The sequence below is a fragment of the Bactrocera neohumeralis genome, chromosome 6 (genome assembly GCF_024586455.1).
Source record: "Bactrocera neohumeralis isolate Rockhampton chromosome 6, APGP_CSIRO_Bneo_wtdbg2-racon-allhic-juicebox.fasta_v2, whole genome shotgun sequence".
Lineage (NCBI taxonomy): Eukaryota > Metazoa > Arthropoda > Insecta > Diptera > Tephritidae > Bactrocera > Bactrocera neohumeralis.
Genome location: NC_065923.1, coordinates 25,708,604 through 25,729,213, shown reverse-complemented (window position 1 = coordinate 25,729,213; position 20,610 = coordinate 25,708,604). Strand labels below are relative to the sequence as shown.

At 40.1% G+C, this 20,610-nt stretch overlaps 1 protein-coding gene across 1 annotated transcript in view; it reads left to right on the top strand.

Moving 5' to 3' along the window:
• LOC126761832 (titin) overlaps nt 1-20,610 on the top strand; it is a 107,417-nt gene that overhangs the window by 10,559 nt on the left and 76,248 nt on the right. Inside the window, 11 exon segments of the mRNA XM_050478241.1 lie at nt 11-1,375; nt 1,445-4,246; nt 4,305-8,260; nt 8,339-9,941; nt 10,008-10,295; nt 10,368-10,605; nt 11,670-11,841; nt 11,915-12,101; nt 15,031-15,376; nt 15,454-16,774; nt 19,008-19,137. Coding sequence (XP_050334198.1) covers nt 11-1,375; nt 1,445-4,246; nt 4,305-8,260; nt 8,339-9,941; nt 10,008-10,295; nt 10,368-10,605; nt 11,670-11,841; nt 11,915-12,101; nt 15,031-15,376; nt 15,454-16,774; nt 19,008-19,137 — 12,408 coding nt within the window.

The following is a 20,610-nucleotide window of genomic DNA, read 5'->3' as shown; positions in this document are numbered from 1 at the left end:
TCTCATATAGGCTCACGCGCTACCTCTGTATTTAAGTTTGGTTTCATAGCGCTCGATCTTTTGAGCATTATGACACACGACTCCGGTGAGTACATGTGTCGCGTCACCAATGCGGCCGGTGTTGCCGAATCCCGTGCAATTCTCTCTGTCATCCAGCGTCCCTCTATCGAGCAAAGCTCTCAGAATCCAAATAGTTTGCAATACATCAATCAATTGGAGGATTACTCACGTTATCAGCGTCAAGAGAGCTCAGAAGAACTCATGAAACAAGCACCCGTATTTATTCGTCCATTAAGAGATTTGGGCGATTTCGAGGAGGGTAAAAATGTGCACTTTGAAGCTCAAGTTACGCCCGTTAATGATCCCACTATGCGTGTCGAATGGTACAAGGATGGCCGTCCGATAACTGCTAGCTCGCGAATCACTGCAATCTTCAACTTCGGCTACGTCTCCCTAAACATCTTGCACCTACGGGCTGAAGATGCTGGTTCGTATACAGTGCGTGCAGTTAATCGCGTGGGCGAAGCCACCAGTACTTCGAACATCCGTGTGAACATACGTTCCGAAGTAACCGCCGACTTGGGCATACCCGAACAACAACGTTATATTGAGAAGGTTGAAGAGCTGGAGGACTACAGAAAATCCCAGCAGCGTCGTCATGTACAGGAGGTGCCTGAACCAATTGCACCACCACAATTTAAAAGTCCAATCCAAAATCAATTGGACATACGTGAGGGCGCACACGCTCACTTTGAGGCACGTCTTGAGCCCATCGGTGATGCCACTATGCGCGTGGAATGGCTGAAGGATGGTCAACCGCTTGAAGCCAGCTCACGTAGCACAACCTTCTTTAACTTTGGCTATGTTGCACTAACCATTAAGCAACTGACAATTTATGATGCCGGCACTTACACTTGCCGCGCTTACAATGCCATCGGTCAAGATACAACCACCGCCCAATTGACCGTTCTTTCAAAGAAGGATATCGTTTCCGATTCTCAACATCCCGGTGGCTTGGAGAAGCTACAACACTTGGAGGACTCAACGCGTTACGGACGCACTGAGGAGGAAGAGACCAAGGTTACACAAATACCACGCTTTCTTGGTCCAATGAAGGGCACCAACAAGATTTTGGAGGGTCAGCGAGCTCACTTCGAAGCACGTGTCGAGCCACAAAGCGATCTAAGCTTGCAAATTGAATGGTACCATAATGGACGTGCCATTAGCGCAGCCACACGTATACAAACCTACCATGACTTTGGTTATGTGGCTCTAGATATCTCACAAGTACGTGCCGAAGATGCGGGCGTGTACACTGTTGTAGCCAGAAATAAGTTAGGTGAAGCACAGTTACAAGGAACAATGGTAGTAGAAAGTAAGTAGAAACTCTGCTAAAAGGATTTCTGGAGCATAAAATCTAATAATTTGTTTCATTACTCTACAGCTCGTTCCAGCATAGATACATCAAGCATGCACCGCGGTCTTTACGAAAAGACTCAAAACTTAGAAAACAAACCATTTGTTGAGCCTCATTATGATATCGAAGAGATCTCCAAGTCGAAGCCGATCTTCGTCCAACCACTCTCCGATCACAAACCGATTCACGAAGGCAAAAATATACATTTGGAATGCCGTCTAGAGCCAATGGGTGATCCCACCATGCGTGTTGAGTGGTTCCACAATGGCCGCCCCATTACCGTAGGCTCACGCTTCCGCACCTACTATGACTTCGGCTTCGTTGCATTGGATATTGTACAGGCCATTGCAGCCGACTCGGGCGAGTATACCTGCCGCGCCACAAATCATTTGGGCTCAGCGCACACCTCTTCCTGTGTACGTATCATTGATCGTTCGGATGTTGTGACCGAAACACAAAACGAAATGTCGTTGGAGCAGATTCACCAATTGGAAGACTCCACACGTCGTCGCCATCATGTCGAAGAAGATATCACTGTCATGCAGGCGCCACAATTCACACGTCCGCTACATAATATCGAAACTGTTGAGGGCACCAATGTACATTTGGAATGCCGCTTGCAGCCGGTGGGTGATCCCAGCATGCGCGTTGAGTGGTTCGTTAACGGTAAACCCGTCAAGACTGGTCATCGTTTCCGTCCAGCATATGAGTTTGACTATGTTGCACTCGATTTGCTCGGTTGCTACGCCGTTGATTCAGGTGTGTATACCTGCCAGGCACGTAATCAGCTTGGTGAAGCCGTTACCTCATGTTCCGTACGCATCATTGCTAAGAGCGATCTAATCTTGGAAACACAGAACGAATCTGGTCTACAGAAGATTGCTTACTTGGAAGATTCATCACGTTATCGTCGTAGCGAATTCGTTGATGAGATAGTTAATGTGCGTCCACGTTTCCTTACACACCCCAAGAGTCTGACCAATACACGTGAGGGTGGTCATGCTCATTTCGAATGTAAAATCGAACCTGTTACCGATCCTAACCTAAAGGTTGAGTGGTTTAAGAATGGTCGTCCCATCACAGTCGGTCATCGCTTCCGTCCCATTCATGACTTTGGTTATGTAGCTTTGGACATTGTTGACTTGATTTCTGAGGATTCTGGTATTTACACTTGCCGCGCCGTCAATCTGATTGGCTCCGATGAGACGCGTGTAGAATTACAATGCCGCAGCAGTGAACAAATTGTTACTGTTACACAAAATGAAGCCGGTCTCGAGCAGATCCATTATTTGGAGGATCGTTCGCGCTATTCGCGTCGTGAAGAAATCGATGAAACTACCAAGCAAGCGCCAGTCTTTACCACTTCTTTGAAGAATGTCGAAATCAAGGAAAATCAACGCGCACATTTCGAATGCCGCTTGATTCCGGTGTCAGACCCAACAATGCGTGTCGAATGGTATCACAACAACTTGCCATTGAAATCTGGTTCACGCTTCACTGAAACCAACAACTTCGGTTTCGTAGCTTTGGACATTATGTCCTGCTTGCCCGAGGATGCTGGTACTTACACTTGCCGTGCCTTCAATGCTGTCGGTGAAGCCATAACCTCAGCTGTTGCTATTGTTCACACCAAAAAATCCATTTACTTGGAATCGCAACATGAGAGCGCTTTGCCACGCCTACAACATTTGGAAGATGGCGCTAAACGTCAACGCATCAGCGTACAAGACGAGGTTGTCAACCAGGCACCAGTTTTTACTTTGCCTGTGCGCGATGTACGCGTCGCCGAAGGTCAAGCCGTACACTTTGAAGCACGCTTGATACCTGTTGGTGATCCACACCTGAAGGTTGAATGGTTGCGTAATGGACAACCGATTGAGGCTTCAAACCGCACCACCACAATGCACGATTTCGGTTATGTTGCATTCAATATGAAGTATGTGAATCCAGAAGACTCAGGTACTTACACTTGCCGTGCTGTCAACGAACTCGGTCAGGCTGTCACCTCAGCTTCGCTCATTGTTCAATCGAAGACTTCGATTCAACTGGAAACTCAACATGAGGCGGCTATGCATAAGATACATCAGCTAGAAGACCACACCCGGTATCAACGCCGTGAAGAAGAAGAATATGTGGTTAGCCAACCACCACGTTTTGTCACGAAACTAATTGGCCCCACCAACTTGGTTGAAGGCCAGAGTGCGCACTACGAATGTCGCATTGAACCATATCCTGATCCCAACCTTAAAGTGGAATGGTTCCACAACGGCAAGGCGTTGAGCACAGGTCATCGTTTCCGCACCACTTACGACTTTGGTTTCGCCGCTTTGGATATCCTTACCGTTTATGCTGAGGATAGTGGCGAATATACCTGCCGTGTTACCAACAACTTGGGCGAAGCTGTCAACTCTATTAACCTCAATGTACAGTCGAGGTCGGGCATCATTCGCGAAACACAACACGAGGAAGCTTTGCAAAAGATCCAGCACTTGGAAGATGAGTCGCGCTATCAGCGAAAGGTCGAAGAAGATCAATTCTTGGCCGAACGCCCACAATTCGGACGCCCATTGCGCAATGCTAATGTGAATGAAGGCACACCCGTACATCTGGAAGCCACCTTAACACCTGTGAATGATCCAACCATGAAGGTGGAATGGTATTGCAATGGCACGCCAATTCAAACTGGTCATCGTTTTAAGACCACATACGATTTCGGCTTCGTCGCTTTAGATATTTTATACACACATGCTGAAGATACAGGCACTTACATGTGTAAGGCTAAGAATGCCGTAGGGGAAGCTGTCACGACTTGTGCTGTAAACGTAACAGGTAAGTGTCGATCACAGGCACAATGAGATAACTTGTTAAACAATTCATTTATTTACAGCAAATAAGACATTGGACTTCGACACTATGGATGCCCAGCGTTTGGAGAAGATTCGCCAACTTGAGAATTATGCACCACCCACTAAAGCCGTAGTGGAGGAGAAGGGTCAAAAACCGATATTCTTAACACCGCTCAGCAATTTGGAACATCTCAAGGAAGGCGAACATGCTCATCTGGAGTGTCGTGTCGAACCAATTAATGACCCTAACTTAAAGATTGAATGGTTCTGCAATGGCAAACAATTGCCAACTGGTCATCGCTTTAGAACTACACACGATTTCGGTTATGTCGCTTTGGATATCTTGTATGTATACGGTGAAGATACTGGTACGTACATGTGCAAAGCTACCAATTTGCTTGGTGAGGCTGTCAACACCTGCAATGTGCGTATATTGAACCGACGCAGCATGATTCTGGACACCCAGCATCCAGATGCTTTGGAGAAAATCCAAAAATTGGAATCCAAGTCTGCACCGGCACGCACCGAACCTGGCGATTTGCCTATCGGCCCACCACACTTCACTGTCGAACTTCGCGGCACCACCGAGATCTTTGAGGGTCAAACTGCGCACTTTGAGGCACAGGTTGCGCCCGTTCATGATCCCAATTTGCGCATTGAGTTCTATCACAATGGCAAACCACTGCCATCGGCTTCACGCTTCCATATTACTTTCGATTTCGGTTATGTTTCTTTGGATATTACACACGCTGTGCCAGAAGATGCTGGTGAATACTCCGTCCGTGCTATCAACAATTTGGGTCAATGCGTTTCTTCAACTAGTTTGAAGGTCAACGCACGTGGTACTATTATTTCGGAAACTCAACATCCCGAAGGTTTGGAGAAGATTCGTAAACTCGAATCGAACGCTCCATTCCAACGTCCCGAAGTAGAAACACCTGGCACCCGTCAACGTCCAGTGTTTACTCAACCACTGCAAAATATTGATCGCATTAATGAACATCAAACTGCACACTTCGAGTGCCGCCTTATACCGGTTGGCGATCCAAATCTAAAGGTGGAATGGTATCGTAATGAGAAGATCATAGAGGATAGCTCACGTATCACCAAACAACATGACTTCGGCTTTGTCTCTCTGGATATTTCGCATATTCGCAAAGAAGATGAAGGTGTTTACATGTGTCGCGCTGTCAATCCATTGGGTGAAGCAGTCACTACCGCATCTATGCGTGTAGTTTCTGAAGCCTCAATTCAAATGGACACCCAACATCCAGATAGTATCAGCCGTATCCATCAACTTGAACGCCCATCCGTACCACGTGCTGAAGAACCAGAACGTGCATTTGAGAAACCAATATTCACGCAATTACTCACCGGCCCATCAGAGTTATGGGAGGGTCAACATGCACACTTCGAGGCACGTGTTGTACCAGTTGGTGATCCATCACTGAAATTCGAATGGTACATCAACGGTGTTGAACTGCAAATGGGCTCACGTCTACGCACCACACACGATTTCGGTTTCGTTACACTCGACATTAACGCAGTGGTGCCTGAGGATGCTGGCGTATACATGTGCCGCGCTTATAATGCTGCCGGTGAAGCTGTCTCCTCTACCGCTATGAAAGTTAAAACCAAATCTAACATTGCCGGCGAACCTTTGATTCCCGAATCGTGGGAAGCCATTCGTCTGAAGGAGGCTGCCATGAACCGTGTACCAGAAATGTTTGTAGATACAACACCACAACAGGCACCAGTCTTTACTACACACCTACAGAGCTACGATAAGCTCTCAGAAGGTCAACATGTACTGCTCGAAGCTCAAGTTGAGCCACGTGCCGATCCAAACTTGCGTATTGAATGGTTCAAAAATGGTATTTCACTTACCACCGGCTCCCGTATACGCAGTACCTTCGACTTTGGCTTGGTTACACTCTCGGTTAATGGATTACGTTCTGATGACTCTGCCATTTACACTTGCAAGGCCACCAACCAAATTGGTGAAGCTGTATCGACATGCAGTCTCAAGATTGAAGATCGTCATTGGTTGCAAGGTGAGTCACTACATCCAGACTCTTTGCCACGCATTGGAGAATTGGAAGCACCCAAACCAGGACGCCCTGAGGCACCAGAACCAGTTTATGAATTACCTGTGTTTACTACTCATTTGAATAATATCGAATGTAAGGAGGGCGATAATGTACGTTTCGAATCGATGGTCGAGCCCTCTCGTGACCCAACAATGCAAATTGAATGGTCCTACAATGGACAACCGCTACAAGCTGCCGCTAAATTTAAGTCAATTTATGACTTTGGTTACTGCGCTTTGGACTTATCGAACACCTATCCAGAGAATAGTGGTGTCTACACGCTCAAAGCAACTAACAGCAAGGGTTCAGCCACTACATCTGGCACACTCAAGTGCACAGGCGGTAAAACCTTCTACTTGGACACCCAACATCCACAAGGTGAAGCCGGTTTGGAGGCTGTTAAAGAAACTGAAGAAGAATTGGCTAATCGTTATTCGCGCCAAGTTTCGAAACCCGAAACCCAATATCCAGCCCCAGTTTGGACCAAACCATTGCAAGCTGAGTTCCATCTCTCAGAGGCACAAGCCTTGCATTTGGAAGGTAATGTTGAACCTAAGGAAGATCCTAATCTCTTCATTGAATGGTACTTCAACGGCAAGATTCTACAACATGGCTCACGTTTCAAGATGACTAGTGAATTCGGTTTCGTCACCATGGACTTAACTGAGGTCTACGAACGCGATCAAGGTATTTACACATGCAAGGCATACAACAAGGCTGGCGAAGCCTTCACCACTACCACCATCTTCTGCACTAGCAAGGAAAGCATTATCGAGAAAACACAACATCCAAAGGGTGCAGAAGGTTTGGAACAAATTCAAGACTTGGAAGAATCACTACGTAAGGATGGCACCAAACCAGAGAAACCAGAAGAAGGTATGGCACCACGCTTCACCACTGAATTCATTGACATCAAGGATATTGGTGAGGGTGAGATTGCTCACTACGAAGCCAATCTTGTGCCAACTGGCGACCAAAGTATGGTCATTGAATGGTTCTATAATGGTAAAGTTTTGGAGGCTAGTCATCGTGTGCGCACCATCTACGCTTTCGGTATGGTAGCTTTGGAAATTCTTGGCACCAAGATCGAAGATTCAGGCACCTACACTTGTCGCGCCACCAATAAATATGGCAGCGCTGAAATTAGCTGCGTTCTTGAGTGTGTTGAAAAGCCACGTGGACAGAAACCACGTTTCACCTCACACATTCAATCATTGGAGGGACTCAAGGATGGACAGTCGGCACATTTCGAGTGCACACTCATACCAGTCAATGATCCTGAACTTAAAGTTGAGTGGTATCACAACGGAAAACTGTTACGTCACTCCAACCGCATTAAGACCGTATCCGACTTCGGCTATGTTGTTTTGGATATTGCTTATTTGCAAGACCACGACAGTGGTGAGTACATGTGCCGCGCCTACAATAAGTATGGTGAAGATTTCACACGCGCTACACTCAACTGCGGCGGTCGTGGTGGCGTCTTCTATGACAGTTTGCAACCCGATTCACTGCCAAGAATTCGTGAACTTGAATGCCCACAAGGACAACAGGGCGATACCGGTGCACCACTGGTCACCGAACCACCTAAATTTATTACACAAATTACTGATATCACAAAACTGGTTGAGGGACAGAGTGCGCACTTTGAAGCACGTCTTACACCGGTCACCGATCCAGATCTTAAGGTCGAATGGTATTTCAATGGCAAGAAGTTGCCACATGGTCATCGTTTCCGCACCTTCCACGATTTCGGCATTGTAATCTTGGACATCTTGTACTGTTACGAAGAAAACTCAGGTGTATATGAATGCCGCGCCGTCAATAAGTACGGTGAAGATGTGACACGCGCCACGCTGAAGTGCACATCCAAGGCCAACTTGATTCTGGACTCACAACTGCCACGCGTAAGTACTTCAAATTAAAATTTCTTAAAAAGTGCGCAAAATACTCACTTTCTCCTTTATGCCTTTTCAATTTTACAGGGCATGGAAGGCGGTTTGGAGAAGATCGCTAACCTCGAATACAGCATGGTTCGTACACGCGACGAAACTGTTGAGGAAACCAAAGGCAAAGCACCCGTTTTCACCGTACCACTCGAGAATATCGACAATATGCGTGAAGGCGAGAATGCACACTTCGAGGCACGCGTCACACCAACCGACGATCCACGCCTACGCGTTGAATGGTTCTGGAATGGACGTCCACTTAAAGCTGGCTCACGTTTCCGCACATTCTGCGACTTCGGTTTTGTTATTCTGGAGATCTCACCTGTTTATCCCGAGGACTCTGGCGAATATTCTTGCCGTGCTATCAATGAATACGGTGAGGCTGTAACCACTGCCACCATGAAAATACAAGGCAAACGCAGCATTATCATGGAATCTCAACTGCCTAAGGGTATGGAAGGTACTATCGATCGTATTGCCGAACTTGAGGGTCTGGGTGGACGCAGCACAGAATTCGTGCCTGAAGATGATAGTGGCAAGCCACCAGAATTTATTACAACACCATTCGATATGGTCATCACCGAAAATTCGCTGGCGCACTTCGAATGCCGCTTGCAGCCAGTTAATGATCCCAGCATGCGCGTCGATTGGTTCCACAATGGTAAAGCTTTGTGGGCTGGTTCGCGCATCAAGACAATCAATGATTTCGGTTTTGTCATTTTGGAAATTGCCGGTTGTTATCAACGTGATACCGGTTTGTACACTTGCAAGGCCACCAATAAACATGGTGAGGCGACTGTTTCATGCAAATTGCAAGTTAAGGGCCGTCAAGGCATCATCGTAGAACCACAATTGCCTTCGAACTTCCGCACAGGCACTGAAAGCCTACAGAAATTGGAGGAGAGCATGCATAAACGTGAAGAAATCATCATCGATGAGGAGCAACCGAATCCACCTAAATTCATTGAGGAAATTAAGGATAACCTCGATGTACCCGAAGGTGGTCCAATACACTTCGATTGTCGTGTTGAACCTGTTGGCGATCCCACCATGCGCATTGACTGGTTCTACAATGGACGTCCCATGCCCACTGGCTCTCGTGTACATCAGCTCAACGATTTTGGCTTCATCGCTATGGATATCGATTACATTTATATACGGGATGCTGGTGAGTACACTTGTCGCGCCACCAACAAATGGGGCACTGCTACCACCACTGCCAAGGTTACTTGCAAGAGTAAGCATAGCATTGTGTACGATACACAATTGCCTGATGGCATGACGGCCGAGAAGTTGAAGGAACTCGAACGTGGTCGCATACCCGATGTACCTAGGATTGAGGAACCCGATTTCGGTCCACCAGAATTCATAACGGAAATTCAAAATGTCACAGCTGAGGAATCCGAAGCTATGCGCTTCGAGTGCCAAGTGGAACCGAAGACCGATCCCAATTTACGTGTGGAATGGTATCGCAATGGCAAGTTGTTGCCCAGCGGTCACCGTTACAGAACCATTTTCGATATGGGCTATGTATCACTCGATATTCTTTACGTTTACGCTGAAGACTCTGGCGAATACGTGTGCCGTGCGGTGAACAAACATGGCGAGGCGCGCACCAAGGCGACAATTTCATGCAAGAGTAAGTAGACAACATAGAAAAATATTCCAATATTTTTGTTACTGACCATTTATTTTCTGCTTATAGAACTACCAACAATTATGCTGCAAAACCAAGTGCCACGCGGCATGAAACCCAATGAAACACTCACTCAAATGGAGGCCACCATTAAGAAATATACTTCAGAGGTGCACTTGACTGAGGATGATCTCTTCGATCCGGATCGCAAGCAACCACCACGCTTCGTTACACAAATCAAGGATCAGACCACGCTTACCGAGATGGCAAAAACCAAATTTGAATGTCAATTGGCGCCAGTTGGTGATCCGAACATGAAGGTTGAATGGTTCTTCAATGGCAAACCATTGTTGTACAGTGAGTATCAGTTTTCTCTAAAGCATTCAAAAACTATACGTTTTCTCTAACATTTTACTTTGCATCTTGCAGAGAATCGCTTCCAACCCATCTACGATTTCGGTTATGTAGCTATGAACTTTGGCTGGGTCTATCCGGAGGACAGCGGCGAATATGTGTGCCGTGCCACCAATCTCTATGGCAAGGATGAGACTCGCGCAATCATTAAGGTCTCCGGCAAGCCTGGCATTGTCTACGACTCACAGCTGCCAGCTCATATGCAGGAGACATCTATTCAGCGCATTCGCGAAATGGAAGCATCTTGGCAAGTGTAAGTATCGTGCCTTAATGGCTGGTTTATTTTTTATAATAAATGTTAGTTTATAAGCAGTATGGTTGTTGGGCGTTGCCACTTTTTTTAATATTTATCTAATTTATGATTTAACCAGCGAATTAGTCATTTATAAAACGAAGTTTTTTGATAACTAATGTTGAGAAACTTTTAATACCTCTGCACTTCATTAACCAAAGTCTTAGGGTTGCCATTTTAACTATTTTAATACAGATTTACATTCTGTTAGTTAGACATTAACCCAATATGCAAATATAGATTTCCCACATCAATATTTATACTATTAACGCATTTAACTAGCAAACAGTGTTGCCATATTTTTCATAAAAATTTCTACCATTGAATTTTATAATAATTAGCTCATTAAATTTCGTTACCAATAAAATTCGTTAAAAAATAAACAAAAAAAATTTTCGGTCTGGCAACACTATTTTTAACTTTCAACTTTAATTAATCAATAACAAAATTATACAAAATATTGGTTCCCTCAATTATAAATATCTAATATTTACCCACATTTTCAATAACAATAACTGTTTTAGCAGAGTTGCCATATTTTTTCAAAAATAAAAATGGCAAACTTAGTTTTCAAACCAAATGTTTAGAAAATAATATATAGTATTTTTAATAACAATAATCGGTTTAACAGCGTTGCCATACTTTTTCAAAAAGAAATTGACAAAACTAATTTTTTAAACCAAATTTTTAGAAAATAATGTATGGTATAATTAAAGAAGAAGAGAAGACAAACTCTCTTAAAACAATGTTGCCATATTTTACTCATTATAGAAAAAAAATTTATATAAAGTTTGGGATATTTTCATTGGTAGAAACTAAATTTAACATTGCCATATTAAGCAATAGATAGATTTCGTTTATTCGATAGATTTTGAAAAATTCATTTCCAAAAAACTAGTTTCTTAGGAATTTTGTGATTGTGAACTTTCGAAGAAGCTTTACCAGTCAATGAAAAACGAAAATCAAAGAAAAACTTTCAAAATTTCTCAAATATTAATAATCTCCTTTTCAAAATATTTGCACAGTGTACCAGAGGAGGTCGATCCCGATGCAAAACCACGAGCCAAACCAACTTTCGTCAGCAAATTGGAACCACAAACCGTTGAGGAGGGCGAACCCGCACGTTTCTGTGTACGCGTAACTGGCCATCCACGTCCCAGAGTTATGTGGCTCATCAACGGACACACCGTTGTGCATGTAAGTCAACACAACAATAAAAATGGATTAATAATAACCAGTTACTAACGGAAATTCTCCCCACAACAAACAGGGCTCACGTTACAAATTAACGAACGATGGAATGTTCCATTTGGATATTCCAAAAACACGACAATACGACACAGGCAAAGTCGAAGTGATCGCTAGAAATTCAGTTGGCGAATCGATCGCCACCACCGAATTGAATGTGGTCGAACGTTCAGACGATTATCGCGGTGTATTGAAGAATTCACCACGTCGTAAGTACACGCTGGATACCTTATGTACATTTACTTACATAGCACTACAGAAATTAACACAACTACTCTTAGCTTTTCTAATACGAAATTAGTTTATAAAAAAAATTAAAAAAAACACTAGTATAGACAGTTATGCACTCCAAAAACAATAACAAAAAGACTTATATATATAAATACGCATACTTATATACTATAATTATATATATGTATATATAAACGCATTTATTTTTCGATACTCACAAACGAATGTAGTTTATAGGTGTTCTCTTTTGAAACAAATTCAAATTTACTACTTTTTCAATAACAAAAACTACATTAAGCATTGTATATATATACATAAACATTTTCACCACGACCACAACCAAAAAACCACCACTGCAAGCATATTTTATTATATTTGACCAAAATAAACACGCTCAAACATATGTATATTCAAAGCGATAGGTAACCAATAGGTAACCCTAAATGTAAGCATTTTTCAAAATGCTAACGGTACAAAAACAGCGTGTTTCAAAAACTTGCAACAACAAGCTTCAGACTCTTTCCAAGTACACAAACAATTATTGCATTTGAGATAACCACAATACTCCAGAGTACTGACAGAACCGCATTTATTTTATTTCTTAAAAAAAATTAAAAAAATTTTTCGAACAACTCGACACAAATTTTCGTAAATACGAATATATAATATATACAAAAAAATATTTATACCCAAATATTATATAAGACTACTCAAAACTACAACTCAATTATCACCGAAGAGTAACTCTATACTGTGGCTCTCTCCACAAAAAGATCAGAACATCAAAACTCAGAGCGTAAGCAATATTTTGACAATTTTCGAAATAGCAAATTACCGTTAAGTACCATAGATATTATTAAAATAAACACACGCAAACACTCAAGTACTTCTTATACACACAATAAGACCTGAAAGAACTCCCATACCTACTCCCCTCCTAAATGTCATATATCCTGATATTCCTTCTCTGAGAAAATCCCCAAAAAATCACACGTCCAAGCTGCTTTCTATCCACGAAGTACTACCACTCCAGCCTGCTGACGCTTTTGGATGAGCGCAACGTCTATAGCTGACTCAATGCGGAGTTTCGATGCAACGCTAAGGTTTATAATTATATAATCTGTGTGTCATTAAAAGCAGTACTTTTGTAAATGTTTATGTAATAATTGTTTGGTTTAGTGTATAATCAGTGAGTATTTTGAGTTTAACATAGTTTTTTGCAGTGTACTGTAGAGATTTTTGATAAAAATGTTGTTTACTTTTTTGTATAATTTTTGAAAATCACAAAATTTTTTGAGGCATGTTGCAAGAGTTCGCTCATGCACTCTCTGTCTTTATTTTTCACTTTGCTTTAAACAAACGCTCTCTCTCTCTCTATCGCTGTTTTACTATGTGCTCGTTCACTATCCGTCGAACGTTGTACCTATCTATATCTTTAAAATATTTTTGGGTATTTTCAAAATCATTTATTCCAAACTCGTGCATTTATAATTCACAAATTTATATAAAAAGCATCCGTTCACTCGAAGATCTCTCTTTATCTTAACATTAGCCTCAACTTCAATGAAGGCTTAATGCATGGGGTCTCTGTACCATAAATCACCAAATCACAACTCGCCTTTCAACAATTTTTTTTAAAGCATTTGCATGTTTGTTGCATGACTTCGTTTGTGATAAATTTAAGCATTATCATTAGCCGTCTTCGATTCGCCAGCTTTTGGAAAGCGGCGAAACGAACAGGCAACTAGCATGAACCGAATAGACTATATAGCTTTTTATAGTACCCACCTAAGCTTCAATCAAAAAACTTTTTCACTGATTTTAGATCTTAACTTTTTGCCCCAAAATTAGCGAGCAGCAGAAAAACGGCGAATCGAAGACGGTTATTCTACGTTTTACAAAAATTTTAGGTCAATGTGATCAAAAAAGTGCTGAATTAGATTTTAATTCCTCATTATAAATAAGGATCTTTAAAAATATTGCCGTTATCAAATCAAACTTGATATAAAATGTCGAACAGTATTTACAAAATACAACCAGTAAGAAGGTATTCATAAAGGCTTCAGAAAACATCTATGATTTGTAAAGTCTAAATGTCAGCAAATAGTGCAGTACCTGAACTATCTCACAAACTGATGAACAGTAACTGACATAGAAATATCAGTATCTAAAAATTAACAGACTTATCTGAGAGAGTTCTGAGTAGTCGTCAGAATCAACCGGCATGTTTTTTAAGAATAAAGTTAGGTTATATCCTAAACTGTGTCTATACGAACTTACTACAATAGTAGACTCGATCTCGGAAGTTCTTGTGATGCTTAATATCAACAGATCACGTTCACAAACTTATTATGGACTTTAAAAACTTCTAGATCCTTCCGAAAAATAAACATTTTTATATCCACAATATAAATAGTAAAAAATGTATTCACTTTTTTGATCTCATCTCAAACGTTGAGCTTTCAAGTTTGGGAAAATTCATTTCTTAATGCTATAAGGAACCATACATATACATATGACGAAAGTTACTTCAATACGAAAACTGAATCAAGTTATGCATGATCCAAAAATAATAACCTAAAACAATTTTTGGATCCCTCACATAAAACTTGAAGGCTCAAATTTAGTCATTAACTGAAAAAAATGTAAAATGCATGCATGCTTGTTCCAAATTAGTTTTTAAACGCCAAATGTTCCGAAACCAGGTAAGATCCACTCTGTTAGAACCGACCTCGGATCGTTAGACGTAAATTAGTAAAATGTATAATTTAGTTAATTTCGCTTAAAGTTTTACTACTACTTTTTGCGTAATTCTAAGTATTGCTTTATAACTGTAATTTATAAATACCCATAAAAATATATACCGACTACTTGATTCACCGTATCCACTAATTTTCCTGCCTACAGCTTGGTATGACTATGAGCTAACTGCTTATCAGAAGGAACGTCAAGAAACCGAGCTGGAGAAGATATTCGATGAGCGCAAACAATATTTGGCCGATCAAGGTAAACCACTAAAGGGTGTTGAACACTTGAAACCCAAACAAGTCAAAACCGAAACACCCGAATGGCAACAAACCGTTAATGCCAAACGCAGTGAGGATTACTATAGTAAATTGCAAGAATTAGAAACCGAGCAATTGCTGAAGGAGACCAATTTGCGCAAGGAAACACATCAATATGCGATACCCGGCGAGAAGGTTGTGCAGAGTTCTGCTGCCAAGGGCATGGCCAAGTCCTACGAAGAGAATCTGTAAGTTTACAAAACACAAATTTAATTTTAAACTAAACGAGACTTAGTTTCATCCCTCCACATATTTTAAATTTTAGGGAAGAGCAATCCTCAACAACAACAACAGCAGCTACGAAGAAGGTTGTAAAGAAACCACCAGTTGAACCCGCTGAATCGTCGGTGCATGGACGTGAAGTCATTATGAATAAGCAACAACAAACACAAAAGGAAGTTGTTGGCGATTTGGAGATTACACGCAAGATTACTGCTACCGAAACTACGGAAATGGAGCATAAGGGCACCGTGCAAGAGCGCGTTGTCAAGGGACCCGTGCAACCCTCGAAACCGCCAGTGTTCACCAAGAAGATACAACCATGCCGAGTGTTCGAAAACGAGCAGGCTAAATTTGAGGTGGAATTCGATGGCGAACCAATGCCCACCGTCAAGTGGTACCGTGAAAACTTCCCTATCAAGAATTCACCGGATTTGCAAATCCACACCTTCAGCGGCAAATCCATACTGATCATACGCCAAGTGTTCGTCGAGGACTCGGCTGTATTCTCATGTATCGCAGAGAATCGTGGAGGCACTGCCAAGTGTAGCGCCAATTTGGTGGTCGAGGAACGTCGTCGTGCCGGCAAAGGTGGCCTAACACCACCTAGCTTTGTGAATGTGATTCAAAGCGCCACTGTTGCCACTGGACAATTGGCACGTTTCGACGCCAAGGTAACTGGCTCACGTCCGATGGATGTCTATTGGTTGAAGAATGGACAAAAGGTACAACCAAGCATTAAATTCAAAATGCTTGAAGAGGACAACGTCTACACACTACTCATTATTGAGCCATTTGCTGAAGATTCGGGCCGTTATGAGTGTGTTGCCGTTAATGTAGCCGGTGAAGCACGTTGCGATGCCGATTGCATTGTTCAATCGCCGACTAAGCCAGATAAGCCCACAACACCGGGCAGCGAGAAACCGCCACATATTGTAGAGAAATTGAAGAGTCAATCGGTGGAGGAGGGTAGCAAAGTAATCTTCCGTTGTCGCATTGAGGGTAAACCCACACCGACAGCACGTTGGTTGCGTGGTGAGAATATTGTGAAGCCATCGCGTTACTTCCAAATGACACGTCAAGGTGAATACTATCAACTGGTGGTTTCTGAAGCCTTCCCCGAGGATGAGGGCACTTACAAGTGTGTCGCCGAGAATAAGCTGGGCAGTATTCAGACCAGCGCTCAATTGAAGGTGCGTCCAATTGAGAATCTCGACGCCCCACCAACCATTACCGCACTGAAGGATGTCTCCGTGTCGGAGGGTATGCCAGCACAATTCAAGACCACCGTTACCGGTAAAGTGAAGGCGACCAGTGTGCAATGGTTCCGTGAGGGTTCACTTATACCAGAAACTCCTGACTTCCAAGTGAGTATTTTGTTATGGTTCATATTTTGACAACCCAGTTTGATAGTAGGAATATAAAAAGCAAAACATAAACTATATAAAAGTTTATTAAAGGTAGACTAAAATATTGTATTAAGGGGTATGCTTCTTTTCGAGTATCGAATAAGAATATAAAGTTCAAAGTTTCAGAGGCCTCTTAAGGAATTTAAGTACAGAAAAAAATATATCTGACAGCTCTTCTTATTTAATAAAAAACATATATAAATTCTCTTACCGAAATTCCACGAGTTATGTCCTACATTTTAATCAATTCATATTAAGAACTCTATAAAATAGTGTACTCAACGGAATTCTCCGAAAATCCTTTCCTTGGATAAAAACTCATACAATTTAATGCTCATAACGACCTTGAAACGTCTTCTTATCTGAGTTTATTAAAAATTTTAATTCTCAAGTAGCGATGTCTACTTTCCCAACACATTTAGTATGATATTGGAAATGAATTTTAGCTGGAGATTCAGTAATCCCAGGGCGAAGAAAAAACATTTTTAAAACTACAAGTTTTCGGTAATCTATTGTTAAATAACTGGAAGAGTTAGTATCTAAAGGTTGCAAAGGCACTAAGAGAGCAAGGGGAAGATTTGAATAATTTTTTTTTGATTGCTTGGTGCAATATTCGGATCCTTCTAATCTAAATAGTAAAAGGTTGCCACTTTTTCCATTAAATGCAAGGGTTGCCACTTATTTATATTTTTGGTACAACATTTTTCTTAAATAAATGACTAAGCCCGTATAAAATATGGTGTTCATCAGGGATTGCCACCTGTTTATAATTTTTCATTGAATAAAAATATTAATTTGACAAAATAAATTAAATTGAACTATATGTTCCTTCATTTCAACAGGTATAAAAAAAATTTTTGGAAAGGTTGCCAACTGTTTGAGAAACTTAATAAATTTTTAAGAATATAGATATATAATATCGGTATAAGAACTTAGAGTTTTAGGGAAATTAAACACATCTTTATAAAGGATTGCCACCTGTTTACAATTTCTCATCTTATCAAAACTTTCATCCGTAGAGCAAATCAAATTGTACAGTAGTTAATATACATACTAAACAAGCCTAAAACCGATATGTTGAAAATATTTCTTAAGGGGGTTGCCACCTGTTTACAAATTTAACGAAATAAAATTATTGAAAACACAAATTTTTACAATTATGCTATCAAAATAACAACATTTAAGAATGTTAAAACAATTTTTAAAAGGGGTTGCCACCTATTTATTATTTTTCATCTGACGAAAATTCTCAACTGATAAAATAGAAGAAATTGTACAATATGGACAATTAACCAAACAAATGTGGGAAGAAAGAGTTGGAAAAATTTGTAATGGCGTAGCCACCTGTTTCAAATTTTAACTCAATAACATTATCAAAGAGTCAAATGGTCCACATTGTAGGGTGTTTAACTGAAGAGACCTACAACTACTAAAAACATTTTTATAAGAGATTGCCACCTGTTTAAATGAATATAAATTAAAATAAATTAAATTGTACAAAATGAGCAACAAAGTATGTACATAGTACATATGTATGTTTAGGAAAATTTTTGTCGAAATGTATTTGACAAGTGTTGCCACCTGCGCCAAAAATTTTCTTTGGATAAATAAATGAAATTTTATAAAATGAGCAACAAACTGACTATATTTAGGAACAATTTTTCCCAAAAAAATTTTTGAGAAGTGTTGCCAACTGCGTGAAAAGTTTACATTTGACAAAAGAAATGAAATTATATTAAATGAGGAACAAAGTAAATACATTTGCGAATAATTTTACGTAAAAATATTTTTTGGAAGTGTTGCCACCTGTGTGAAAATTTTTCATTATATTTTTTTATAACGTAAACGAAATTGTAAAAAATGAGCAACAAAAAAAATATATTTAGGAATAATTTTCGACAAATGTTGCCACTTTAGCGAAAAATTTTCATTTGATGAAATAAACGAAGTTATATAAAATGAGCAACAACCTAAATACATATATTTAGGAATAATTTTTAGCGAAAATATTTTTGATAAGTGTTGCCACATGTTTAAATTTTTATGTCAGCAATGTGATATGGGTATCAAAAAGAAGAGGTTTTAAATTAGATCAAATACATGGAAATATTTTTAATACGCTTAAGTGTATTTATTATTATTTTTTTCTTATATTTTTTAAATTTATTCATTGTTTACATTTTAATTACAGATGATATTCGATGGAAATAGTGCCGTACTACTTATTGGAACCACTTATGAAGAGGACTCAGGCATATTCACCGTACGCGTAACCTCATCAACTGGACAGGTCGAGTCATCAGCTAAGTTGACTGTTAAAAGTAAGGATTGAATTAATAAGAAATTTACAAACAAAAAACAAGCAAACGAAAAGCAAATATTATAGTGAACGAATATGCAAAAAAAAACGTTGACGGACGTAGGCTAAAACAAAAACCGAAAGGAGTTCTTAGCTAATCTAGAAAAAAATACTCAAATTACAAAATAAGAACAACAATAACAAATCCCGAAAACGTTGATGAATAGAGAAAAAACAAACCCAAAAAAGAACTTTCAAGTAAAAGTGTTCACTTTAAGTAGTATGAGACATATTTTAAAAAATACCCGCAATTACTAGTCGTAAAAAGTTTGAAACAATATTAAGGAAATTTTTCTGCAACCACTTACCTATATAAATATTAATATTTTATTATTATGCAAAAGTAAAATTTATACAAAAAAAAACATAAAACGAATTTAAAAAAATTTATATAAAAATTAAAAAAACATTTTTATTACTAATTAAAATAATAATAATAATAAAAAGTGCGCAACTGACAAAAAAAAATAAAAGATATCGAAAATTGAAATGAAAAAACTAAATTTAATTTTTCCAAGTAAAATATGTATGAAAAATTGCTGGATTATTTAGTGGAAAAGAAAAGTTGAGTGCCACAAACGCGACCACAGCAAGTGCTCAATTGTGGAATGTATGTGTACAATAGATTCCACATTGTATTTTGCGTTCAAATGTGGCATAAACACACAAGCAGGCGAGTGAATGAGCATAATTTTATTTATATACACACGCATACACACATAAGATGTGGAATTATTAAATTGCTCAAGTAGTGTAGTACAGGGCGTATGAGCAACATTTTACAATTTTACTCAAAAAGTCAAAATCTTGCACACACACATGAACAACCATACTAAATATCAGGCCACTGCGCGCTTTGAGACTCAAAAGTAAAAAATTCTAATTCTAGCGCGCGGATACACACACACACGCATAATTCCTTTATGAATGTGGAGATATTGTGAAGCGCTTATTAGAATATTGGGCAGCGAGCAGAAATTTAAAAATTCGAAAATTTTTACTTAGTACCGTGCGCAAAACGCACATTCATTTTAACAAACCAAAACAACAACAACAATAATAATGAAAGAAATTAAAAATACAAAGCGACTGACTACAAGATTTTTCTGTCATCTACAATGTTTAGGAACACACGGACCTACTTCGAAGAGACGCACATTTGTACATATGTATGTTAGCAGCTTGCTACACACATATATACACACAGTGCGCTTTATTGGTAATAAGTTGAAATATTAGCAGGATGCTTGTGCATATGTGGATATGGATGTATATACTAGGTATATATGTATATAATAATAATAACGGCATATAATTTTTAATGACACTGCCGACAATTATTGAACATTATTGCCAAATGTATAGTGTCTGGGCAATAACTGTAAATTCCATTGCATTGTTGCACTAAGTGTTACAATGACTAGACGCCATATAT